The sequence below is a fragment of the Drosophila mojavensis genome, unplaced genomic scaffold, assembly GCF_018153725.1.
Source record: "Drosophila mojavensis isolate 15081-1352.22 unplaced genomic scaffold, ASM1815372v1 contig_136, whole genome shotgun sequence".
NCBI classification, from domain to species: Eukaryota; Metazoa; Arthropoda; class Insecta; order Diptera; family Drosophilidae; genus Drosophila; species Drosophila mojavensis.
This window is the reverse complement of record NW_025318667.1, coordinates 8,401,872-8,428,585: the sequence shown is the minus strand read 5'-3', so window position 1 is coordinate 8,428,585 and position 26,714 is coordinate 8,401,872. Positions and strand designations below refer to the sequence as shown.

The window sequence follows — 26,714 nt, the reverse complement described above, 5'->3', positions numbered from 1 at the left end:
TCTCTCTCTCTCTCTCTCTCACTCTCACTCTTTCTTTCTATCGCTCTCTAAGTTCTAACAGCACCGAGCAGTTAAGCAAAATTAAGATAGAAATCTACAAGCAAAGCTCGCGAATTGCCTAAACTTGTTATCCTAGCCGGGTCCTGTATGTCAGCGTGAGTGTGTGTGTGTGTGTGTCTGTGTGTATTTGTGTCTGTGTCTGTATGTCATTGTATATATATACGCGTAATTATGCATCGTATATTCATATATACGCGTCGAACTTATCTATGAGTGTATATTTAATAATATATCTTATGTGTATGCAATGCGCAGAGGCTACTCCTGCCATTCGTTCTCATCGACACCTTCCATGTCATCCTGCTCCAACTTTGTGTTGTATTCCATACGCGCGCTCACCGACTTTTGGATCTGCAAGGTAAAAGACAAAGATAGAGAGAGCGTGTGAATGAGAGAGCGCTAGAGCACTCACCTCCTGTTGTTTGTTGGTCTCATATTCAGATTTGTTGCCGAACTGCGTGTGCTCCGGTTTCTTGACTGGCGCTGGCACTTGCTGTATGGAGGACACTGAAAAGAATGAAGAGAAGTGCATAAGTCTCACTGTGTAGGAAGAGACTAAGCGAATGAGAGAAAGAGACAGGGAGAGCGATGAAGGGGAAGTGCAGAAAAGAGAGTAGATTAAGAAGTTTATGTTCAGCTAGCAGAGAGAAGGAGAGGAGTTGTTAGCAGAGGAAGAGTGAGAGAGGGAGAGAGAATGAGAGAGCGGACAATCACTTACGTGTATCCATGCCCTCCGGCTTGAGGCTGACTTTAGCTGCGCTCTTGTCGTTGCACGCAAACCAATCCTCTGCAGACAACGTGGCGCTCCATGTGACGCGCGTGGGTGGAAACAAATCATCTTGGAATAGTTCACTCTACAAAACAAGAAGCATATAAATATCGTATATATAGGGTATATAATATATAGTATGTAAATGTATAACTAAATGTTACAATTGGAGATCTACATCGAGACCGAAATCTCTTGCTTTGTTTCACATTTATGTTGTACAGTGTAATTACACTGCACAGCCTAGCCAGTGTTCTAGTTACCTTAATGCGTGGCACCGTAAAGCTAAGCGGCTCAATGGTTGTATTTGTCAGCCTATACGCCTTGGAGAACTCCACGCTGGCCACATCGCAGTGATTCTTGGTCAGGAAACTGAGGCCCTGGTGCAGCGAGGAGCAACGATGGTGGGACAGCGGGCATATATATGGCTCCTCGTCGGTTATCTCATAGCAGTAGATGGTCGAGTCGCCCTTGCCGGTGACAAACAGCGTGGAGCTATCCTCATCGTAAAAGGGTATCAGTATTGATGGCGACACATCCAAACTGGCCGTATTTAGCGGTGCACTCAGCTTTTGTGCATTGTACACGCTTATCTGACGTTCCGATACCCTGTAAGAATATACCAAAATATATACATATATATACACGTATAACAGTTATCGCTCTGGTTCCACCCACTTGTCGAATCCGGTGCAGACAATGTAGTGGCCCTCGAGTGCCCAGGTGATGCGTGCCCCGCGCGTGCCCACTGGGCCGTTGCCCTCGCGTATCGGTGTCTCGGACTTGCGTGGATTGTAGACGCGTATTTTGCCATCCTTGCAAACGCTGGCGCCCAGCTTGCCGCACGGACTCCAGGCGAAGTCGAATATCTGATCCGTGTGACCGGTGAGGGTGCACTTCTCGGTCATGGTGCGCAAATCCCAGAGCTTGATGGTCATATCATAGCTGGCTGTCAGCAGCACATCCGCGGCGAGCGGATGAAAGCGTATGAAATAGATTTTATCCAAATGTGCTGTCAGTTCGCCTTGCGGCTCATTCGTTGGCTCAGTCAGGCCGCCCTCATCGATACGCCACAATTTGACAATGCCATCGTCGCAGGCCACCGCCAGACGCTGTGCATCAAACGGATCCCATTGGAAGTCCATTACATTGCTGCCATTCACCAGCGACGGGATGACTCCGTCCGGCAATCGGCCAGGGCGACTTAGCTCGAATATGGCAATTTTGCCGCCCGGCCCGGCGAGCGGGACAGCAACCCGTTCGTGATTGGCATGGAAGCCATTGCATTCGCCCGGTATCTGACGGCTCAAATTTCGCAAATTCTCAATGTGTGTGGACTTGTGGCCGGGCGTGCCCTTCAAGTGACGAAACTTGGACACCTTGCCGAAGACGGTGGAGGTGCGCTTTATGGATGCAGCACTGAACGCCGCCTCCATAGCCGACTTCTTTCCGCGATGCTCCTCCAATAGTTTGCCCTCGGGCACCGAGATGCGTTTGTTCTCGATGCCGCTCGCCGGAATAACATTGCTATTGCCGCCCAGCTGCTGGCTGGGCTTCAGTGGCTCCACCTTGGAGCTCTCGCGGCGCCTAAAGACGAAGATTCAATTTCAATTTGAATGAAATATTGAGAATTTCGGCAAAAGCTACTCACAGCGGCACTGGGGATTGCGCCTTCTCATCCACCTGGCTTTTGGATCGACTCTCGTAGACGCGACGTCGCTCGGCAATGCTGCTGCGCACCGCTGAGAAGCGTCGCAAATCGGCATCGGTGCGATCTTCGCCCTCCGTTGAGTTCTCCGACGATTCCGAGTTCTGTTCGAATATCTAAATACAAATGATTGGATAAAAAATATTTGAAGTGTGAGCAAAAATCTGAGATTCGAAGTAACAATTGAAATAAATCCTTTTGCAGACCTTATCTGATGATTCATCATCGTCAGCCGAAGACTAAAGTTGTTGTGGTTGTAGGTTGTTTGTTGTTTGTTGTTGCAGTTCGGATTTAGGTAGGCAAGTAGTAGAAAGTAGCACAGTAGAAGTACACAGGTGCGGGAGTAGTTTTGGGTTGTTAGTTATAGCAGGTAACATGTTTTAATTGTTGTTCGATATTATTGTTCATATGTTTGTTGTTGTTTGTTAATACAAAATAGTAAACGAGAGTAGAAACGAATTTTGGCACAGGCATGTAAGAGAGGTCAAGAGTTGAAAAGATTACTCAAGTGTGGCCGTAAGCATAAAAGACAATACTAACTAATATACACATTTACATATATATACATATATAAATATATCTCTGTAAATTACCTTGCGACGCTCCGATGTTGTTAATGACTTCTGCACGCCATTTCCATTGCCGTTGCCGGCCACATTTGGTTCGCTCTCTAAAAGAGAGTGAGAGAGAGAGAGAGAGAGACGGAGAGATTAGTCATTTGCTGCACTCTTCACTCTGCACTGTTTGACTTACTTTGAATTTCGATTTCTACAATGAGATCAGGCTTGCTGCCACCTGCTGGCGCATCACCGCAATTATCCTGTCCAACCGTTGATATATTCTCATGGGAGCCCGGCGCAACGGGCACGGCAAACACCTTATCGAAGGACACGTCGCCCGTGTTGCTAGAGAAGGGCTTCGGGCCAAGCCGTGGCTGTGAAACAAAGCAAATTTGAGTTAAGAACAGGAAATAAAATAAGAAAAGCTTGAATAAAAATTACATAAATTACAAAAATTTAAAAAAAATCAAGCTGAAAAGCTATAAAAATAAAACAGCTGAGAAGAAAATATTCTACGCTCTATAACTAAAACATTAGATTGAAACACCTAAAATAATATACACAAAATGTAGCAAAAATTATATAAAAATAATATAATACTAAAATTACAAAATTAATTAATTAAACAAAATTATGCAACAGCTGAAAAAAAATATTTCACTCTCTATAACTGAAACAATGCAATGAAATGTCTAAAAAAAAAAACAGTACACAAACATATTACAAAAATACAACAAATCTAATAAATCTATATCTAAAAAATTAAATTAAATTAAAATTAAAAAATTAAAATTTAAAAATTGTGAAATTTAACAATACAGATCATTAAAACTAAGCATTTTTCTTGAAATAAATAAATGCTACAAATACAAAAAATAATACAAATAAAACTGAACAAATCTTGACTTTGAGGCTTCACTGTGGCACCTTGTAGGCGGCTGCTGCAGTTGTGCGTGGCCGTGGGCGTGGCGTGTTGCACTCTGAATCGCCGCCGCTGCCCGACTGTGGCGTTGTTGACTCCGGCAGCGAATTGTTGCGCGAGGTGCGCGGCATCGGCTTCGGCGGCGAGTGGCTGCCGCTTGGCGAATTGGTGTCCAGTGCAGCCGATGAGGAGGCCTCCTCACTGCTGCCCGTCGAGTGCTCAGTGGGCGAGTCCTTGTCATCCAGATGGTGGTGCAGCTGCTGTGCCTGCTGATCCTTCTCGGAGTCTGTCTTGTATTTGGCCTCGAATTTGCGTATTAGCTCGCTCTGGTTCAGGCTGCACTCCTCCTTTGGCTGCACTTTGGCCTGATGCAGGCGCTTCTCATTGCAGTCGCCGGCGTTCCCATTGCCATTCCTCTCCTCACCATTGTTGCACTTGCGCAGCATCACGAAATGCTCATTGTCGTTGCGCTTGGCCATCGATGTGGTGGCGGGCTTTTGATGTTGATTCTGAGTCTTGCCCTTGGCCTTCAGGTTCTCAAGATTCTTAACGAAATCGCTCAAATTGCCACGATGTATCTATGTGTGTGTGTGTATATATATATATATATATGTTATATATTGTATATTGAGTTACTGTAGAGTTCTATTCACACAACTGTGATTACCTTATGCATATGCATTCGATATTTCACATTTCTGCTTAGGTTCCACTTACGTTCCACATTAACTTAAGTTGCTTAACTTATTTAATTAAACATATATGACTTTAGTGAGTATATTCTTAAACAACTATATTCTTACAATCACAATGGATTTATTCCATACCAACTATATAAGCACGTATTCTTCCAACATAAATACATATAGAGTATAGCCTAGCTGTTTGTTGTCATTTATTTAGATTTTCTAGAGTTTAAATTTGATATTTCACTAATTCATATTATTTGCCTAGCGCCCAATCTTATCAAATTCCCAAATTCTATAGTTGTTCTTTATACTTAACGATAAGCCTATATATACATACATATGTGTACGACGTATACGACTGTACGCAGTACCCCAGAAGCAATAACTCAAACTCTTTAAGCTTGATGATTTCTATATATATGCATATAAATACATATGTATATATATTTATACTTACGATAATGGGCTCATCGCCATGCTCGCGTTTCGCTGGGTCCAAATTCATTTTGGGCACTGCCTGATTGGTGCCATTTAGCCACTCGCTGGCAATTAGCTCCGTCTTATAGCCCGTTGTTTCCGGATATAAATCCGCATGGAAATCGCGATAGGTCTATAAGGATATGTTTCACACATTAAACAGGATTATAATTTTTTATATGATTTTTCGTCTCTTACTTTGCGTGGCACCTGGTACATAATGGGTATGACCATGTTGGAGGTAAGCTGAAGCACACGATTTACCTCAGCCTCCATCACTTTGAGGGCACGCTTGGGCACCAGGCAGGCGCCTTTGGTTTGTTCGCCGGTATGCCGAAGTCCTTCGATAAGATAGGGATCCTTGTCTGTGATCTCCAGATAGTTGATGGTCGTATCACCCTTGCCAGCCAGGAAGAGCATGTTCGTATCGGGATCGAACAGTGGCATCAATATGCCCGTCGAGCAGTCCAGCTCCAGTGTCTTTTCGGGCGTATTGAAGTTGCGTATATCGCGGATGATCACTTGACGCAAACGGGCCGCATCGAAGCCGGTGGTCAAGATGCGCGACTGGTTGCCCAGCCAGACGACACGCGAGTCCTTAATGCTCTGATGCGACTCAGCCACCATTTGTATGGGCGAGCCGGCGGCACGTGGATCAAAGATGCGCACACACTTATCCTTGCAGCTGGTGGCCAGGACGGTGCCATCCTCTCGCCAGCTGGCGGATTGAATTACCTCGGGATGTTCATTGTTAGCTGGGAGAGAAGCACGTGTCAATTAGCTACAGTTACAATTCGAATGCCCAAGTTTTGTGCTACTCACAGAAGATTTCCTTTTGGGCCGCAATATCGAAGAGCGCCACACAGCCAGCCGCTGTCGAGTACATTAGACCATCGGCTGTGGGATGAAAGCCGACGGTCTCTACGCGGCGCTGCTTATGTGAGAATACAGCCTCCGGGTCAGAGAGCGATTGTTCGAGTCCTTTTTCGGGTATGTGCCAGATTTTGACCTGCAAGTGTTAAAATATTCGATAGTTGAGTGAGACTTTCGTCTCAAATAGATCGATCTTCCACTCACCAGGCAATCCTGCGATGCCGTTGCCAATAGTCCATCATGAAAGGGTGAGAATTTCAAGTCTGTCACTGTGTCCGTATGGCCATGCAGCAATGGCATTGTCTTGCTTTTGCGTCCGCAATCATCGAGCGGCAGGACAGCAACACTGGAGCCGCTATGCTCCCAATTGAAGGCCATGAAGGCAGCGGATGCGGCAATATTATTGCCATAGGTTTGATAGCTGCCCACGCATATTTCGCGTACGCAAGCCTCCGCTTTTGGGACAATGGGCGCGGCATTTTTATACTTGGAAGCCTTAAAGCGCCAGGCCATTCTGTGTGTCTGTGTGAGTGTGTATGTGTGTGTGCTGCAGGTATGCGTGCGTGTGTGGCGATTGCAGTTGGTCTGTTTGATTCGCTGCTACCGTTAGCGATGTCTCACTTTTCCAATTCGAGAAGACGAGTTCCGCACAATTCGCTCACTGGTGGCTTGGCTTAGTTCTCTCCTCTTTCTTTCTTTTTTTTCTATTTCTTTTCGTCTTGCCAATTTGATATTTTCTGTTGCAATTGTTATTTATTTATATGTATGTTCGACTGCGGTCCGCACGGCTACAATTACAAACATGAAATTCTATTATTATTATTATGATTATTGCTAACTTAAGTTATCGAAGCCGGCCACTTCTGCAGCCGTACACCCCACATGAATCACCCTGTCAGTGCAGCCAGGCGATGGCACGGCTCCTAGCGGGAGTTGTGTATGAGGTGTTTGTTGTTTGTATTTATTTTTTAAGTTGAACACAGTTATATATAAATTTAAATGAAGTGCTCTATATTATGGCAGCAGCAGTACATCAATTACATTCAAAAAAACAAAATTTCTCTTTTGCTAAATAAACATAAAGTTTCACTTAGCGAGCGCTTGCTGCATGTAAATCAGACAATTCTTAGCTTTAAGGCCAAACCAGAAAAGAATTTAGAGTTTTTCAAGCTAAACTAGCTGCTTTTCGATCAAAGTCCGGCAGCACCCGCACGCAGCGCAACGCACAAACAGGCGCACACACATATCAATTGATAAGCTGTTGTGTGATATGATGTTGCTGCCTGATGACTGCCTGGCACGCCCACACTTGAGTCGCATTACTCACACAATATGTCAGATGAGCAACAACAACAATAGCACAAGCAACAGCCCATACACAGAAACTTGAAGTGCGGCAAGAATGGAAAAATGGAAATGGACAACTGGGACTTGGACTCGTCTGTCTGCTAATGTTGTTGTTGTTGTTGTTGTTGTTGCTGCTGCACTTGGCTATAATTATTGAGGACTTGCACACTCTAAGTGTGCATGCATATATAGATATATACATATATATGTGTGTGCGCCTTGTTTATCGCATAAAAAGAGAAAGCACAAAAAAAAAAAAAAAAAGCAGCAGCAACAATTGCGTTTGCGTCTGCGATGCGAGGAGAATGCCAAATGCCGATTGCCACAGAGATGCCGGATAGGCTTAAAGCATACACACATACATATGTACATATGAGTGTGCATACACGTATATGGGTGTGTGTGTGTGCATGCCTTGTCCTTTTTCCGCTTTAGCTTTCCATGCATACAAATTGTGGTAATCTAGGTGTTGGCCACTTGTAAGCGCCTTTTATAAACAAGTGCCACGCCTCATTAAAAGCCTAGACCAGAATGTGTGTGTGTGCGTGTGTTTTTGAATGGCTCATTGCAATTACCTTAACTGCCCTTCATAAATTAAGCTCTGCTTTTAGTTCCACTTAAATTCTGACTCTATCTCTAGCTGTTACTAACTACTAATCGCCTTTCAGCAATAATAGTTAAATCATGATTCATACGCAAGCTGAAGACATTAAGAACTAAGAGCTCTATCGAAATTTGCGCATGATTCATGACATTACGAATATTGTGGAATATAACATAAAAGAACAGATATGATCAAAATTCATTATAGACATTCATTATATATATTCATTATATTTAGGCCTATAAGTATGTAAATAACCCTAAATACACTGCTTAAACGGATTTTTATGAGCACATTTATTTATAATAATATTAAATATACAAATTGCTCTATTATAAGACTTTCAACGATTTAATTGTAAAATTATCGTTTTAATTTATCACATCTGTCTATAAACACTTATTTCAGTCTATGTCTAAGCAGGAAGAAACCGAATCTTTTTTTTCCGTTATATTTGCGACACTTGGTAGAACACAAACATAAAAAATATATATCAAAGTGGACTTTGTTCAAAGTTTTTGTTTTTTTCAAGCACTGTATATAAATAAATATATTTTTAATAACTGCACTTATTTGATTTAATTATTAATTTTTTCTGATTTTTTATATTTTGTCCTTTGTCTTTCAAGGTTGCTTAATTATGGTCCACTCTAAAGGCGAGACAGTTTGCCTGTCTTTGAGTGTTTGTCACTGACACACACATACACGTACACGTACACACTCACACTCACACTCGACATTCAAATGGAATTGCAAAAGTTTTGGGGTTCAAATCTCAGCAAGTGCCTCCAAATAGTTGATCGAGCACTTTTCTCTGGTAATTGAATTTATATTCTTCTTTTTTTATTGTTATTTATTTGCGATTTTTGTGTGTTTTCTTTCCACTTTGTATTTGTGTGTATTTGCACAGAGCCGCAACTAGCGGTTAATTTCAAGTGCAGCCAGCGGGGCTAGCAATGTACAACAACATCAACAATAACAGGCAGACGGCAACTGGAGCTAAATGTATTGACAAACGCCGCAACAGCGGTAGCAGCAGCAGCAGCGACAACAACAACTACAGCGAGAAGAAGTAGCAGAAGAAGAGACACAGTTGCGCTCACTTGACGACGCGTGCGCAAATTCAACTGGTTCGTTAGAAAGCGGCAAAACAAATGACCATCATTGGCTGTTGACGCTGCCAGTCTGCTGGACTGGATGGCTGGCTAGCTGGCTAGCTGGCTGCTGTTGGTGGTGCAGATGGTGGTGGTGGTGATGGCGGTGGTGCAGCCAGCCACCAGGTAATCGGGTCAAGTGATTTAGAAATATATAGAAAAAGAAAACTGCGCGCAACTGAGCGGAAGTTGGGTGGCAGCAGCGGCGATGGCGACGGACATTGGCGAAAAAGGGAATTGGAAATGAAGCAGAAACAAGTGCACAGAGCAATGCATTGCAACCTGCAGGAGAGCAGCAACAACAGCAGTATCAGCAGCCGTAGCAGACAGCGGGAGACAACATTAGCGGCAGCATCCGTGCTGCAGTTGCGAGAGAGAGAGTGTTAACGAGTGAGCGCGACAGAGTGAAGCTGCGCGTGTGTGTGTGTGCGTCTGGGGGTCTCTCTCGTTATGGCTACACAGGGTGTGTATTTGTGTGGGTGTTCGTGTGAGCGGGTGCAACCGTAAGAAACTTTGTTGGGGGTGGGTGGCAACACCGGCACCGGTAAGCCGGCAACGCTTTGAGCTACTGTTTTACTGTTTTTTTTTCTTCTTCCTTTTTTGCTGCTTCCCACCACTACACAAAGCGCAAGCAGTTAGAGTGAGAGAGCTAGATAGTAAGCTGGATTGAGAGCAGGGAAAGAGCGGGCGGGGTATAAGGCACAAGTGGCCTCCTGGTGGTGGTTCCGTTACGTGTTTGTTGTTGCATATGCATTTATTGACATTTTTCTTACTGCGTTTGTCATGCACTTAATGCTTGTTACTATTTTTTTTTTGTATACTGTGCCAAATGCGTGCAATTAATTAGGCGTTGTTTATGCACAGCACAAAAAAAAAAAAAAAAAAAAAAACACAAAACGGATGTGAATGTAAAAGGAGCCGCTGCTTCTGGTTTTCCACTGACTTGTTTGTTGTTGTTGTGTTCAGCCGGCACACACCCTTTTTAGCACTGGCGCCGCTGGGAGCGACACTACAACTACAAAAACAAGAAGGAGGAACAAGAACAGCGCAGCCGACGCTGCGTTCTGGGCAAACAAAGGAGCAGTTTTGCACCCGATTCATATACACGTACACTCATACACTCATACTCGCACTCTCACACACACACTCAAACACATACAGGAAACATGCAAAAATTGAAATGTTGCACACACAGACTCACTTACGCAGGGTGGACTATAATTGAACAATGCAATTGCATTTGCAATAATAAAATGAATCACAGCACATTAAACACTTTAACACTCACAATTTTATTTGGCACGCCCTTTCGACCAATATCCCGCAACTGCACAATTTCTTTTAATTTTTGTATAAAAAATGTTGCATCGGCTTTTTTCGGTGCTGTATTGCCCGCTGTTTCACACAGACATCGATGAGTCGATGTTATTTTTGTTATGTGCATCGATGTATCGATTTCTTGTCGATTACCGATTAGCAAGTGGTGAGCTTACCCATCAACTCGTGACACGATGAACGATGGCGCGAAAAAACTTTGGAATAAGAAGCTAAATGGATCGGTATACACTAATTTAGTTTCTGTTCCAAAACTTAAATTTTGATGATTTGTTTTTCAGAAAATCATAATTTATACATTGTTACTTCTAAATGCATTCCACTGTGTACAAATGTAATCGGTTTCATCAGGCTCATCGATATGTTTTTTACGATAACTGACAGAACATTCTCACCTACTGCTTAACGTGTACTATATTTATCAGGTGAAGGATTTTAAAGCTTCCAAACTAGACTATGTAATGGAAATATTTTCAATGGCTATGGTGAAATTCTTTCTTGAACAATGTACTAAAAATCTGTTCGGCAGTGTGACCATACTAGTCGTGGTCGTCTGGCACTGCGATAAGTCGCAATTACAGGGCTACAGTGGAATAATGATTGAGATGCCCTGTCAATTATGTATCGATAGTAACGTAACGATAGTGCCATCGATTGCTTTGCTGCTCTAACTGCTGCAGCAAACTGTATTATTTTTTTTTTGTTATTTATTAAATGAAGTTGAATTAAGTTGATTGCTTTGCAATGTCAAAGTTAATGTACAACCTGAACGCGACTCAGCGCAATTACGCATTGTGATAACGTGAAAGTAACGTAAGACGCGAGCGCTTGTGCTTTGCGGGTGTGCGTGTGTGCCAAGTGTATGTGATTGTAATTCTTCGTATGTGTATGTGTGCGTATGCGTATAATTTCGGTGTGCGGCTGCAGAAGGCAACGACACGGCGCGCCGCTGGCCAGCCCCAGCACCAGGAGCAGCACCAGAAGCGGCATCAGCAAAATACAACAAAACAAATTCAATGCTGTCACCAGCTAAGGAAAACAAAATGAGCCTCTTGAATAAAATAGGTGAGTTAAAAAAACGAGATAAGGAATATTTATAGAGCCTTAAGTTTTTGTTATTCCCATGACCAACACCTGCAACAACAGATTAACTTTATTTATATATGTATGTGTATGTATATACACATAACCCGGCGGCATCAGCAGCATATGCATGTGTGTATACATGTGTATGTACATATGTGTGTGTGCATGCTGCTGAGCTTGTTAATTCCTGCAAATGATTCACAATAAGCACGCACAATAACAACAACAACAACAACAGTTAGACAAAAGCTACAATCCTGTTTTTTAATTCCCGTTGACTCTGCCCACCCACACTCACAAACACACATTAACGTCTTCGTTGGCCCAAAATGTGCATTCGGTTTATGCCGTTGGTTTATCAACAAGTCTATTTTTAGTGCCTGCGCCTCGCAAAGTGTTAAGACTGAAGTAGCCCACGAAATATGCCTGTGTGCGTACATCCGCATCTGTATGTGAGTGTGCTTCTGTACATGTATGCACATATATACATATGTATATATAGATGTGTATGTATGTGCAACGCAACGGAACACGCCCAGAGCAAGCCGCCTGTTGGCTTCTGACGCCGTCGCCGCCCACCTCCAGGAACTCCTTAGGCTGCATTTTATTTTAATACTTCTTCCATTTTTCTCAATTTTGTTTGTCTCTCCGTCTCGCTCTCGCTCTCACATTCATAGCGCCCCTAGCATTTGCTTTCTATGACGCGCGTTTAGTTGCCCATTCGAATTCACTTGAAGGATATTACAGAATTTGATTCGCAGAATCAAGCTGCATTTGAGAATGCATATGAAAGTTGGTTAGATTTCTAGTTAAACGGCTAAAGGGCCAGAGCTTTTGCAGCTAACGGCGAACTTATTAAACCGATAGAAAATTGAGCAATCCAAAGCAGTTTAACCGTTTAACAGTTTAATGTTTCGGCAAGTTTTGACCTGGGTCAATTACATCTAATTGGCAGGTGACAGAGATGAGCACTGATGGGCGATGTGCGTGACACGAAAATTCGAATTTCACGAAAATTAAATTTAAATGTGGAAAATATTAGCTAAGTAGAAATTAATAATAAAAAAAAAAATTAAATAGATTTAGTATTTAGTAGTTAAATAGGGTATACAAAATGTCTGCAGTTATATATGTATAATACAAATTATTTAAAATATCGGTAAAAATAAAAATAATAAAAACCTGTACTTATTTACTCATACATAATATGTACATATATACATATATGTATGTATGTATTTATGTATTTGTACATGTGTTTGTCATGTACATATGTCAAAGCCAACCCGCACTCATCTCTAATGCAAATATTCAATGAGCCGGCAACGTTACCTCGCCTGGTATGAGTTGAAGGTCACGCACAGCTGCCCAGCTAATGTTGCCAGATTATTTACACAAATTGCGAGCGGCTAAGTCAAACACATTTACATGCTTTAATGTTATATCAAAAGCTTATCAGTTAAGTGATAAAAGCGCGATAGGACAAGCCAAATAACCAACCAGCCAGCCGCCCACTCTCCCACCTACGCGCACAAACACACGCACACAGCAACAACTGTCCAAAATGTCCAAGGTCATTAGGGATATTCCGGTTGCAGCTAACAAAAAAAAAAACAACGAAAAGGCCAATTGTTGATAGCTAACGACCCGCCGGCCGCCCCCTTCAAGCTGAGCCTAGCATGCGCTCAAAATAGAAACAAAAAAGCTTTTCAACTCTACCAGCAATTACCATTAATCAAGTCACAAAGTTATCGATAGATAAGCAACATCTTATAAACACACACACACACAGACGCAGGGGGATATGCACATACATAGAAATGAGCTCCAAACCTCCCTTGCAGGGTTTGTTGCCGCTTGCCTGGGTAAGTTAACTGTAAGTAAGCTTTCATACTTTTGGGCTTTCGACTTTCGGCCTTCGAGCTTTTTGGCCGAGTCAGTTTTTGCGGCGCATTTCTCCCTTTTATTGTTTGTTGTCCGTGCAAAGTCTCAGACGTTAGCAGCCGTCGCAGCGCGCGGCTTGCAAAAAGTAAGTAGTTTACTTTACTTTTTTATTATTTTTATTATTATTTTGTTGTTGTTGTTGTTGTTTTTGTTTTTGATTTGATAAGAACTCTGTTTGATAATGTGGCGACAAAGGCGACAGCAAAATGTTAAGCGCTGATCAATACGCTGTTCGCCAGTGTTAAATAGTGCTAAAAATAGCTGTTGCCCTTTGGTTCTGAATCGTTTTCCAAAACTATATGTGACTTTCGAATAGTTGCAAGTTTTCCAAAATTAATTGATATGTGAGTGTTTATCGTAGGTTGTTGGCGTAACTTGATCTTGAAAACTGAATAGCTTTTCATGTAGTTAACGATAATAGTTATTGATCTAAACATCTAACTGAAATTGTTTTAAATGGCATTACAAATAATCGAAATAAATATCTAAACAAACTTCTAGTGTTGCAAAGTGCGATGAAATGTGGAACTTAAGCAATTGCTCGGACAGATGATCTGTGGAGTTTTCTATTACACTTTTAGGCTCAAGTTGTATACCCTAACACCAGCAGCTATTGCAGTAAATGTTATAAAACATTATCAAGTTTCAAACCCATTTAAGAATAATCTAAACAAAATGTGTTAAGTGGAGAACTTAAGCAATTGCTCGAGCAGATGATCTGTTAAGCTTTTTATTGCATTCACTCAAGCTGTATACCTTAGATATTTCTGAGTACAGGGTATACAGACAATAGGCATAACAACACCAGCTACTGCAGTAAAGACAACAAAGCGTCGCATCATTCACACACACACACACACATATGTATAGGGCAAAAGAGAGCAGTTCATTGAAAGTGCAAATGTCGTTGTTGTTGTTGTTGCTGCTGCTCAGCGGGCCGTATGGCCGCCTATTGGCCGCGCGATTAGATTGTAAAAAGCGGCAGCAGCAGCAGCGACGGTGACGGCGACGGCGACGTTGACTGGCGCTCGCTCACTCAACACGCTCGCAGCTCCACAGCTCTGCTGCTCAGTTAGTTAGTAAACAGACAGACAGACAGTCAGTCAAGTCAATTCAGTTAGACTCACGCGAAATATATATATTTACAAACTACACCGCAAAAAAAAAAAAAAAAAAAAAAAATAGCCGTAGCAAATTAAAATAAAGTAAACGCGCACTCAACCTCGCCCCGTGATGATATCATCCGATTGTAGTTAGGGGTAGGGTAACCGACCACCCCCGGGTGCCGCTGCTGATCCTCAGATGTCGCATCAATAATTTGCTTCGCGGCTGCTGCGTGATTTACTTGAGCTTCTTGCTCTTCTTTAAGCGATTTTGTATTACTTTTTGTTTTTGTTCTGCTTGGGAATGTGCAAAGTGAATTAGTGCCGATAGTCGATTGCAAATCGTTTACTCATCTCTAGTGCTGCAAAAAAAAAAAAAAAAAAAAAAAAAAAATAAATTTAAAAAAAAAATCCATTTGTTACATTTGAATTGGATCGTGCATCGATGCGCGTTCTAAACACCGAGCTGCGCCTGCGCTTTCAAAAGCGCAAGCCGCGTCCGTTCAATCGCGCTGCCAGCGCTGATGACGCGTTGCCAGCGACTGAGGCAGAGGCAGAGGCAAAGGCAGCGCACGAGCAGCGGACTAACGGAACTGTCAGCATGCGTATGTATCAATAAATGAAGGAATGTACGTACCAGAGCCCGTGCGTATGTGTGTGTATGTGGGCGTTAATTGATAAGTTGGAATAACTTTGACCTTGACAGCTGCGGATCGATAAGTGTGCCCATAGATAAGAATGTAATTATTGCGTACGATAGACGTCGAACTGCATTTAACTTGAATTGTTAATTAATTAATTACTTATTAAGAAAATTGGGCTTAAAAGGGGTAAGATGAGATAAGTAGAGAATTATAATGGTTATCGATCACTGTAATTTATCGTAAATAATGATGTATATAAATATTATATCAGATAAAAAATTCACGTAGAGCAAGATGAAATTTGATTAACAATTCAATTATTGATTAATTGTAATGGAGAATATTTTATGAATATATATTTGTATTGTATATGACTATACTATATTGCAATACGAGCTTTACAAGTATTATCTTATAGATCTACGCAAGTTTTTATGTCAATTATCGCATCAACCATATATCAATATACATGCATATATATGAATATCTCTATGGGCCTAACACGGCTCTCAACAATATTGTAATAGCCTCAAATGCCAGAGAGCATGAGATAGATACATTGCATGAGCATTCCATAAGTATTTGCTATCGGAATTGTCGCTGAAGTGGGTGGGGCTTAGGGCGGACTCGCTCAATTGATCAATTTGTTTTGCACTCACAGCTGAATGAGCAGGGCAAACCTTTGTGATAATCGGCTCAATCGGCTGGAAGTGGAACCGGATGCTGTCTCAATAAAAATTTATAACAATTGGCAATTGGTAATTGTGTGTATCTGTGTGTGTGTGTGATTGTGATTGTGCGGTTCTTTATGGATAAGGGAGAAAGTTCAAACTGAAGGAAACTATTTTCAAACAAATTTCTATAAGTTAGAAATATAAAAGTGTGTACATTTATGGGGCAGTAAATTATAGGCATATTCTGAACAAAAAGAAGTTGTCATCTCAATATATAATATTATATTTGGCTGTGTGAATGTTATCGATAACGATAGTTGATATTGAAAGCAAATTCAACTTTTCTCCCACTCTTCAATGCATTATAAATGCGTAGATCAAATAGATATATCTATAGGCAAGTTTAAGATAAAGGTTTTTGTTTGGTTTCCAATCTAAAAAAAAAAAAAAAAAAAAATGTAACAACAGTTCGATTATCGATAACATTCGCTGCTTTCACTGCGCTTTCTAATGCGGCCAGTCTCATAAATATTTATGTATGTACATATGTAACTAGTATATTGTGTTATCAATGAATGATCTTGACAAATCATTTTGATGTGTTTGTCATTCAGCATCACTCACTCACTCCACTCACTCACTCATTCGAATTTTTTGGCAAATATTGATGATGGCAAAGTGCAAAAGCTGCTGTTGACACTCAACAATGACAATCCATTTAGAGGCAATAACAAAGCCGTTCGGCCGGGCCTGCCAGGGCTAAAATAGGGTATAGACCAAATACAAAGCGCACAACGAATCAATTCTATTAACGTCTTTCAATGCCAGTTCGATCCATAATTGAGTGCTGCTATAGTTTGAAATGAAGTATAATGGACTTTTAGTTTTTGCTATCACCGAACGCTAAAGAAAGAGTGAGAGTGATTTTGTTGGCAGTGCTCGACTATAAGATATCCTATATGCTGTCGAATTTTCAGCTCACCTTTAGATATGTATATAGAGATTTTGATTTGGCTGTACTCAAATGCTAGGCCAAGAGTGAAAATGCTTTTATTGGCAATGCTCGACTAAAAATACCCCATATATTTTATAGAGCTTTACTTTTTTCCATCGTTGAGGGTTGAAATAAAAGTGTGATTGCTATTGCTGGAAGTGCTTGGCGGAGACATACCCTATAAATTTTATACTTCAATTGAAGACATTTATCTATAGAGCCTTTGTTTTTTCTACCATCAGCTGCTGAAGTAAAAGTGAGAGTGCTTTTGTAAAAAGTGCTTGACTAGAACATACCCTATATACTTTAAATTTCCGAGCCCATCTTTAGTTTATAGCTGTAGTCCAGTTGGGACATGGAATGGCAGATGAATTCTGTTTGCAGAAATTCCAGCTCACCTGTATATACCATATGTATGTATGTACGAAGGTCAGATGAAACGACAAGCGCACAACAATTAGTTCATTAGGGGTATTTCTCATCCACAGCTTAGCAAGCTCAACTGTTTTGTACTACGGAAAAAAAAAAAAGAAACAAGTGCGATTTGTAGTTCCAATTAGTAAGACAATATAGGTATTCCGTTGTTATTTCCATGACAGACAGACGGGCATCGCTCGTCCCTGATGGATGATTGTGTTGCTTTACTCTTTCATTCTCAATTTTCATCATGTTGCGAGATGAAAATACTCGATATCAAATTGTATACCATAAAATTTTCAATGTTAACTACAGTTGGCTGCAACAACTGTACCCATTAGGTGCGCCTGAATAAGTCCTTTAAGTGCAGACAAATTCAAGTTCACTATTTGGTTACTTCAATTACAGTTGAAGTAGCGAAATTCCTCGGAACTACCTATGAATATATGTACTATATATAATTTTAATCAATTTGAGTAAAATGCAAGTAAGGAAACCCGTTGAGTTGAATACTCGGAAATTAAAGCACTAAGCGAAGTTTTTCAATTTGTTTAATCAGCCGAGTTGATTCAATTTGCACAGAAGTAAACTGAAATTCCATTGCGATTCGTTAGAAATGTGAATTTGCTGCTGCTTTTATTTTCAAATTTTCCTAGTTCAATTACATGGGGGAACAAAAGCATACGTAAATCATAGATACACAGATGTGCTCTCCCACACACATATATATATATGTGTATATATAGTTAGATATAGGTATATATATTTCCAGGTGGGAGTAGTACTATGCGTCCTTCCAATTCGTATCTCTCATCATTTTATTTTTTTTTGAATTTTGCATGAAATTTATTTGATGATTTCATTTGGAAGGAACATACAAATCATTCACATATATGTACGTATATATGTACGTATATATATTCGTATATATACGTCTGTGAATCGCTTTATATTTGTTAAATTAAATTTGTGTTTTGTATGCAATTCGCATGCAATTGAGGATATTACTTTGAGACTTAAATCGAAATATATCGGAAAGCATAGAGCAATTTCAAATACGCATTTAAGCGAATTCTAAGCGACAAAGGAAATTTGATTTTGCTAAAATCAATGCTTGATTTCCTAGAATTATTCTTTGCCCGTTCCCACTGAGCTGAACTATTTGACCTTTTCAGTCCACAAAAATGAGCTGAATAAATGATTTGCTTTAACTTGGTTACTTTGAGTTGCGGAGGTAATATTTAATGTATTGCGGATATTCCTTTTACTATTTTTAATAAGTTTCTTAAATAATTTAAAGATATTGATTCATACAAAGGAGTTGGGGGTCTTCCACATTTATTTCAATTTAAATTTTTCCATTAAAAATTATATTTTTATCAGCGCTTAGAGTTATAACTTTAATAAAGTTAACTAAAAATCCAATTAATAGATAAGAGATATTCCCTCAATTATTTGACGAAACTCCAATTTGATCTAAACAAAATTCTCATTAAAAATATTCCCTAATTATTTAAAATTGCCTTCTGTCCACATATGTATGTACAACAGTTAGTTTAAATAATACACTTATATAATTCATATATAGCTTAGGGATATTCCCTAACAATATCTACTCAGAAAAAAGTCGGCGTTAATCGCGCAGCATTCGAACGTATTGAATGAATAGATAAACAAGAAAAGTAAAAAGAAGTAGAAGAATGAAATGAGATATTCGCATGAAACGATTGTGGTATCGAGAACCCAGTGAAATCTGAATAACTATGCTGCTATATGAATAAACTTTGTATGGTATGTATGTATGTATGTGTGTGTATATAACATTACTAGGTGTTCGCTTGGTCACGTATGGCACGGCGCTTTCCCTGCTCGTTGTCAACTTGTTGATTGTGCCAAGGGGGCGGTGTTGGGGCTTGTCTCAGTCTTGTCTTGTCTTGACTTGACTTGACTTGCTTTATGCATTCATATATTATTATTATTTTGTTTCATTTTTTGTTTGTTTTTTGTTTACTTCATGTTTTGTCTTCTCTTTTTTCTTTTAGTTTGTGCATTTCACTTACATTCATTCAGCACTTTTGCTTTCCTATAGATTTCCATTTCATGTCTCGAGCTCTAAACGACGACCAAACCAACTATGTCATAATTGTTGTTGGCTCACCTGTTGCCCACCTCGCTGTGCCTGAGCGCTTTTCATGTACTCGCATACCTGAACGGTATATACTATTTAATATATTTATATGTATATGTCTGTGCTCATATATATTTGGCTTGGCCATTGTCTGAGCTGCGTGTTTGGCTTTCTTCTGGGCAGTCGACAAGGCGTTAAGTTTTCTTTGCAACACCAAAAAAAAAAAAAAAAAAAAAAAAAAAAAAAAAACCAACAACAGCAACAAAAAAAAAACTTTCATTCTTCTTTACCTTGTAGTAAAAACATGTTGAGCCCTTTGGCAAAAGGCAAGTATGAACACTGCATGGGCATACCCTTTACTCCATTTTGGCATATGCACAGATAGATCGAATACCGAGAGTATGAATTTTTCCCTTATCAATGGGTATACAGTAGAGTCCGGCTTTAACGATGCTGAAGGGACCCGGAAGATGCTTAACCTTATAAGCCTACTCATATAAGTTTGTCTGGGGACCAAAAGTTTCGTCGCAATAACCGTACGGAGGCTATAAGCTGAGTCGTTATAGCCGTATTCTACTGTATATATTGGGATTGTGGAAGGCATAAGGATAATGCTAATGATAATGACAATGCTGAATATACTAGTAATGATAATGACAATGCCCAGTATAATGATAATGACAATGAAAATAATGATAATGATATTGTTATGACAGTGACAATGACAATGACAATGACAATGACAATGACAATGACAATGACAATGACAATGACAATGACAATGACAATGACAATGACAATGACAATGACAATGATAATGATAATGACAATGACAATGACAATGACAATGATAATGACAATGATAATGATAATGATAATGACAATGACAAAAAACATATTTGTAATGATGTCAATGAACATTTTAATATAGAAATTAAATGATATGACAAGAATTATAAAAATTATGAAGAGTATTAGTATAGTTATTATGATAATAATAATGATGATTATTCGAAAGATATCTTCAAAATGTCGTCCCTTGACCAGTGGATCAAACAGTTTACCAGCTAAGCAACTCCCCATTCTTGGGCCCCACCTTGAAACTGAGCATCAACCCGTATTGAGCTTCAAGGTGAAGTTCAACAAAGAGTGCTATTGATATGATAATAATGTTGATTATTAGATAAATGATAATTACGATTGTGATAATGATAAATAATGATGAAGAGAATGAATGGGATGATACATATGTTGATGATAACAGAAATGATGATGAAATGATGATTGATAATGATAATGCGTATGTTATGATAATGATAATTTGTGCTGAGCTCGCTCAGCCATGACTAATGAGCAATTAATTTATGGGAGCTTTGACTTCTAGAATAGCTGTCCCATATTTGGATGGCTTAGTCATGTTTATTGAGAACCATTTTTGACAAGAAACTAAATTTGAAGATCCAAACGGAAATCAAAATTCAGCCATGAGTCAAAAGAAACTAAATGATGACAGTTTTTTCAATTTTTTTTTTTTTTTTTTTGTGAATTGTATTCAATAATGCAAATCATTCATGCAAATCGAGCACAGACCACTGTGCAGCTCTGATAAGATGTGCTAGGGCGGGGCATACGGGGCTGGGTGGGTAGATTGCGTAGGCGGTGCGATGTTTGTTTTAGTTTGTTTGGTTGTTTAAATTGATGACGGTCACAATCGTAATATACGAACATAGCTTAGAGCGACGACGTCATAGCTGTTGTTGTTGTTGTTGTGGGTGACGTGCAACCCGTCAAGAGATACACCCGCACAAGCACACACACAGAGACACACACACACACACACTCGCTTACGCTCACACTTGCTCTGGCTGTCATTAAATTCTCTGTAGGCCTCTCTTTATGGCCAGTTCACGAGCGAAATGTAGGCGCAGGGTATAAGCGTTTGTTTGCTCTTGCCAGACAGCAAAGTTGAAAACAAAGCCCAAACAATATAAAATTATTGATAAATTTGCTTAAGCTTAGCATAAAAGTCTTAGAGAGTTGCTTTTGTTGTTGTTGCTGATAGCAGAGGCAAGGCGAGCTGGCCATTTTCAGTATGCCAACTATTTACAGGGTATCTGCCAGGCGTCTATATACTTATTGTGTTAGCTTTTAGCTTCGTTTTTTATATCTCCTATATAGGCTCTCTTGGCCTAGGCTCTGAATTTGTAGTTTCGTTTTCGTTTACGCTCCGAGTTCTTTGCGACTGGTGCTTCTTCTATACGTTGTTGTTGTTGTTGTTGTTATTTCGCTGCTGCTCATATATAGCGCATTATTAATTATGAGGCGCGGTGGTGCTCAAAAGTTATCTAACCGTTGACCGGCAAACGTCGCGAAAAAAGCGCCAGCCTCAAAAGGAGTCAAGAAAAAACCCTGCTCGAAAATATACCAAAAAATACCGAAAATAAAACTGAAAAATTCCCAAAAAAATAAGAAGTGAAAAGGAATTGAAAAAGATTTAAGAGAATTGAATTCAACTTGTTTATATGAATATAATTATATATACATATATTAAACAGAAGAAGAAGAAGAAGACAAAGAAGTGGAAGAAGCAGCAGCACAAGTGCTGACAAACAAAAATTGCCAAGTATGAATAAGTGTATTAAATTAACGAAAGTATTTATTTATTTGAAATGCATGCGGCATGCATGACTGTAGACAGTGTACAAGAGTGACAGAGATAGAGAGAGAGAGTGTGTGAGAGTGATAGTGAGAGCGAGAGGGCTGCATTGGGTGTGTGGGGCGATTGAGTGAATTGAATGCCTGCTGCATGATGACCGCACCTGCGATGACGTCATGCTCAATGTATGTTTGTATGGCACAGGGTCAAATTAAGCCCTCAAACATGCCAATGTGTGTGTGTGCGTGTGTGTGTGTGTGTGTGTGTGTGCAGCATGAGAACGTGTCATGATCAATGAACTGTTACGACCCAAGTCAAAAGTTGTGTCAGTTGTTTTCTTCGTCTTCGTCGCACTTCTCACTCTTTACGCTTTACTCTTTCCACTTCTCCTATTTCGTTTTCTTTTAACAAATTGTTTGTCGTGCTAAGTTGTTGTTGCTTCTTCTTCTTTTGCTTTGTCTTTTCTTTTGTTTTTGGCGTCAACAACAGAGATTATGTCATGTTTGTTGTAGTTGATGTAGTTGCGTTTAATGCCGCGCAAAAAAATGGGTGTACAATGGGGCGTATACGTTGCACTGAAGTGAATGAATGAGTGAACGAGAATAAGTTTGTATGCCAACAGTTTGAACAGTTTCCTAGGCCATTTCATGACAGCTGAAATCATTTAAAGAGAAAATGTGAAAATATGTGCAACAAAATCGATTGGGATGCGTATAAAATTTAAATTATGCCATGCTTAATTTTCTAGCATACTTTGAGGCTTATCATAACACTGGAAATATCAGGATACCTTCAGCTATAGCGTAATCGGATTTTAATTACATTTATATCATATCATATATATGTATATATACGACTCAAAACACTGGAAATATCAGGATGCTATAGCGAAATTCATATATAATAGTCATCATCGACTAGGGGAATTTATATATACATCAAAGTATATGATCATATCACAATATATACATCATTTAAGTTTCTTTAAAACTCAAAGCTCAGCGCTTTGAGCCCATGTTGCCCTACAGTAAAGGGTATCTGTCGGCTGATCACAGGCAAACACTTGGTTTTATTGTTATTTTTCAACTGCTTTGCGCATTGTTGGCAATAGCGTTGATTATGGCTGATTGTTGATCGTGAATCGCGCTGTTGGCAGTTAGAAAGCATAACACATAACACTCATACACACACCCATACATACATACACACACTGACACTCACAGAGACAGCTCAAATTCCGCAAATTCCACAGCTGGCCGCTGGACTGAGTTTGGGTCTTCGCCTCTAGCTCCCTCTCTCTCTCTCTTTCTCTCCCTTTCTCTCTTTTTCTCTCTCTCTCCCTTTTTCTATCTCTTTCTCTTTCTCTCTCTCTCTCTCTCTCTCTCTCTCTCTCTCTCTCTATTTTTAAGAGAGCAATTATTGTTTTGTTTTCATTTCTTGCTCTCTCCTGCCTTCGACTCTCTCTCTCGCTCTTTTACTCTTCTCTCCCACTCTCTCCCACCAAACTGGTTACAGCTGAACAGTTCGATCGATTGATCGGTCAGTCGGTCGACTTAGCTGTTGTCCACTTTAACTGCATGCCATTTGCAAATGTTGGTCAACTATTTTGCATAGAGGCACTAAAAACAACAACAACAATAACAACAACAACATGACGATGATCATCGCGTAACTTGATTATGATCGAGCCGCCTCCTCGGGTGTGTGTGTGTGCGTGTGTGTGTGCCAAATTGTGCCGAAACAGGAATCTATAATCTCTCACCTGTTTAATGCCACCCAACTGGTTGAACCCGTTGCTGATCCAATTTCCAATGCCTCAAATTGATGCCAAAACGGTTCTGGTTACGAATAAATACATATTTGTATAGATAAATACCTATATACATATATGTATGTATGTATATTGTTTGAAACTCGATTTTGTGATTAATGATCGCCACAAATTGAATTTTTGGGAATTTGAATTTGATGTGGGCTATAGGCGTGTCGAAATACTCTATTTATGTTGATATTATTCCACTTTCAATATACTCTATCCATTGACGATTGATCAGACTCTGCTGCTGATCAGTTTGAGATCATCTATCGATAGCATTTAAAGTCATCTAGATTTCTTATTATATTCCTAGAAAATATGTAATGTTATACACTTGGATATACTAGTCATAGCTTCGGTTTAGCATGTGTTGAGATTTTCCCCATACATCCGCAACGGAAAATATTATATAGATATACTTTCATCAGACCAACAAAAATATAATACTGTATCTTCCACAATTTTAGTTGTTTTTTAAATCAAGATTTTCCTTGAATTATTGTTAAGAAAAGTTTATTTTGATCAAAAAGTTTATATAACAGATAGGTTTATTAATAGAACATGTATTACTCATCTAGATAAACAGCAAAATGATTTTCCTTGGAAGTTGAACTGAATCAAATGTTATTGTTCAATCTATGAGAATCATTCGAATTGCGCTCAGATCTAAGATATACTACTTGATGGTAAATTCAATATGAATATATATATATGAGGATAGATGGATGCTATATATGGAATATATTCCATATAGAAAAAGTTCCTGAAATCTTTCGAACTATACCCAATCTCATGAATACCTAGGGTATCTATCTAGTTCAACCATATTCCTATTCATATTTATTATTATTATTTCTATTGATTGAATAGCTGGAAATAAAAAAAACTCCGTTAAACTCGAGCACCAAGCAGTTACGCAGCTTTATTTTCACTTTTCTTCAATTTCAATTGAGTTTTTTATGTGGTATTTAATTTTTTTTTGTGGACTTCTCATGCAGGTAGTGGGTAGTATGCTTCGACTATAGGCTCTATGCATCTTTGGCTTTTATTATGTGAGTGCTCAGCTTCCACAAAACGATTTCAAGGCGAGTCACGATTGCAAATTGAAGAAAAACTCCAAGCCGGGCCTCAGGGCCAACGAACAGAGAAAGAAAAACAGAAAACAAAAATAATAATCTGTAATATGGGAGCCAAGTGTAGGAAGGCCAATAGGTGACAAGCCATGCACGACTAGCTAATGCCCTATAAACAAGGGCAAACAGGAGATGTAACCGAAATATATATTGTGTTTTATATGTATATTTTGATCAGCATTAGCAGTGGAGTTGTTTTCTGTACACCCCATTGTCCTTCTGTCCGTCTGTCTCTCTACCTATCCATCTCGATGCGATATAGATTTACTGTATACTATAGTTCATTAAGTTATTCTACCATCTGATTACTCTATTTAATATAAACAGTCAATAACTTTTTCGTTAACTCGATAAATATCGATATTGCATATCTATATTACGGTTTTTTATGTGTGATAGATTTCTATAAATAATTAATTTGATAAAGTTTTTGTATAACATTCATAAAATCGATAAATATCGATTTGATAAAGTTTTTGTATGACATTCATGAAATCGATCAATATCGATATTGCATTCGCAATTATTTAAATACAAATTTTCCTACTTATTTAGTAGAATTACATACAAAATTGTTGGCCTATTTACTGTAACTGTATGTATGTATTCGTAATATCGATAAATATCGATATTGTATTTTTAGTAATTTAAGAAAAATTTTCTTTTTCTTGTTGTTTTTATAGATATACATATAGTTAGGCTTCGATGAAACAGTATTTTTATGGCGTAGAATCGTATTCATAGACTTATATTTAAAGACAAAAGCCCCGCATTAGTATAACATATGTTAATCGATTGTTTCCAGGTCAACATTTTTAGCATATCCCACTAGGCATTAAATATTTTTTATGACAACATTTTGACGCACTCGTAAAGTGTATATGGAAATCGAGATTAAGAACAAAGACTTTAGGTTTTGTTTTATGATGCTATGCATATTCCAAGAGAAATTAGGAGGGTGTATATATATATTATATATACGTATCTTCTAAATATATATATATATATATATATATATATATATATAACTATTTGTTTATAGGGTATCAAATGCGTTGCTATGTTTGCTGTTTGTTAACAAGCAAAGAGAATGTATGAGAGAGAGAGAGAGAGAGTATGGCAGAGAGAGTTGACAAGCAAATGATAACAGAGAGCCAAGAGCAACTGTAGGCGAGAGTCAAAAAGCTGGGAATGTTGTTGTTGCTCTGTTGTCTATCAGTGAATGTTAAGTGAGTGTAAATGTTGCTGTTGTTGTTGCCGGACAATGTTTGCCATTGTTGTTGCTGCTGCTGTTGTTGTTGTTGTTGTTGTTGTTGTTGTGCGAGCAAGTCTTCATTTGCGTCTACGTCTTTTCTAGCCAAGTTGTGTTGGGAGCGAGTACCATTTGATGCGCTGCTCTGTGTTGTTGTTGCTGTTGTTGTTGCTGCTGCTTAATGGCTGGTTAGCGGACCTGGCGACTGGCTCGGGCTGCTGCTGCTGCTGCCGCTGCCGCTACGGCGTCGGCTGCTGCTGCTGCTGGCGATTGCCGTTTTGCGGATTTTCATAGTTCAGTGCGCTTTCCAGACGACAACGCTGACGACAGCAGCTGCCGCGCGTCTCTCTAAATATACAAAGATATATA

The 26,714-nt window shown here is 39.4% G+C and overlaps 2 protein-coding genes and 1 long non-coding RNA gene across 8 annotated transcripts in view; 2 read left to right on the top strand and 1 right to left on the bottom strand.

The window, feature by feature from the left end:
- Positions 1-10,588, bottom strand: LOC6584989 (coronin-7). Of its 5 annotated transcripts, none has more exons than XM_044011352.1 (15): positions 10,369-10,588; positions 6,263-6,846; positions 6,008-6,194; positions 5,384-5,940; positions 5,166-5,318; positions 4,025-4,597; positions 3,291-3,471; positions 3,131-3,207; positions 2,744-2,776; positions 2,481-2,653; positions 1,508-2,416; positions 1,093-1,438; positions 779-914; positions 473-567; positions 1-411 (listed from the first exon to the last, which is right to left on the bottom strand). In XM_044011352.1, exons 2-15 carry the CDS (start codon positions 6,569-6,571, stop codon positions 319-321), a joined length of 3,822 nt encoding a protein of 1,273 aa, XP_043867287.1. In that variant the 5' UTR covers positions 6,572-6,846; positions 10,369-10,588; the 3' UTR covers positions 1-318. The 5 variants fall into 5 exon arrangements, with proteins under 5 accessions (XP_043867287.1, XP_043867288.1, XP_043867289.1 ...); XM_044011353.1 differs by having other exon boundaries at positions 10,452-10,588; XM_044011354.1 differs by lacking the exon at positions 2,744-2,776.
- LOC122757831 lies at positions 8,550-10,533 on the top strand. Its single transcript, XR_006358004.1, has 2 exons — positions 8,550-8,826; positions 8,920-10,533. It is a non-coding gene; the product is annotated as an uncharacterized LOC122757831 (long non-coding RNA).
- A 543-nt stretch (positions 10,589-11,131) lies between the features above and the next one.
- LOC6584987 (guanine nucleotide-releasing factor 2) overlaps positions 11,132-26,714 on the top strand; it is a 29,903-nt gene continuing 14,320 nt past the window's right edge. The window contains exon 1 of one of the 2 annotated variants that reach the window (XM_044011345.1): positions 11,132-11,563. In XM_044011345.1, coding sequence (XP_043867280.1) covers positions 11,515-11,563 — 49 coding nt within the window. In that variant the 5' untranslated portion in view covers positions 11,132-11,514. Of the gene's footprint in view, positions 11,564-15,016; positions 15,237-26,714 lie in introns of those variants that run through there. The other variant, XM_044011340.1, reaches the window with a different exon arrangement.

Excerpts from the sequence above, each read along its gene's own strand:
- LOC6584989 (XM_044011352.1), bottom strand. The coding sequence starts at position 6,571 with ATGGCCTGGCGCTTTAAGGCTTCCAAGTATAAAAATGCCGCGCCCATT. Across the intron at positions 5,319-5,383 it reads TGTACCAGGTGCCACGCAAA|ACCTATCGCGATTTCCATGC; the intron begins GTAAGAGACGAA and ends ATATCCTTATAG. Across the intron at positions 412-472 it reads AGACCAACAAACAACAGGAG|ATCCAAAAGTCGGTGAGCGC; the intron begins GTGAGTGCTCTA and ends TTTACCTTGCAG.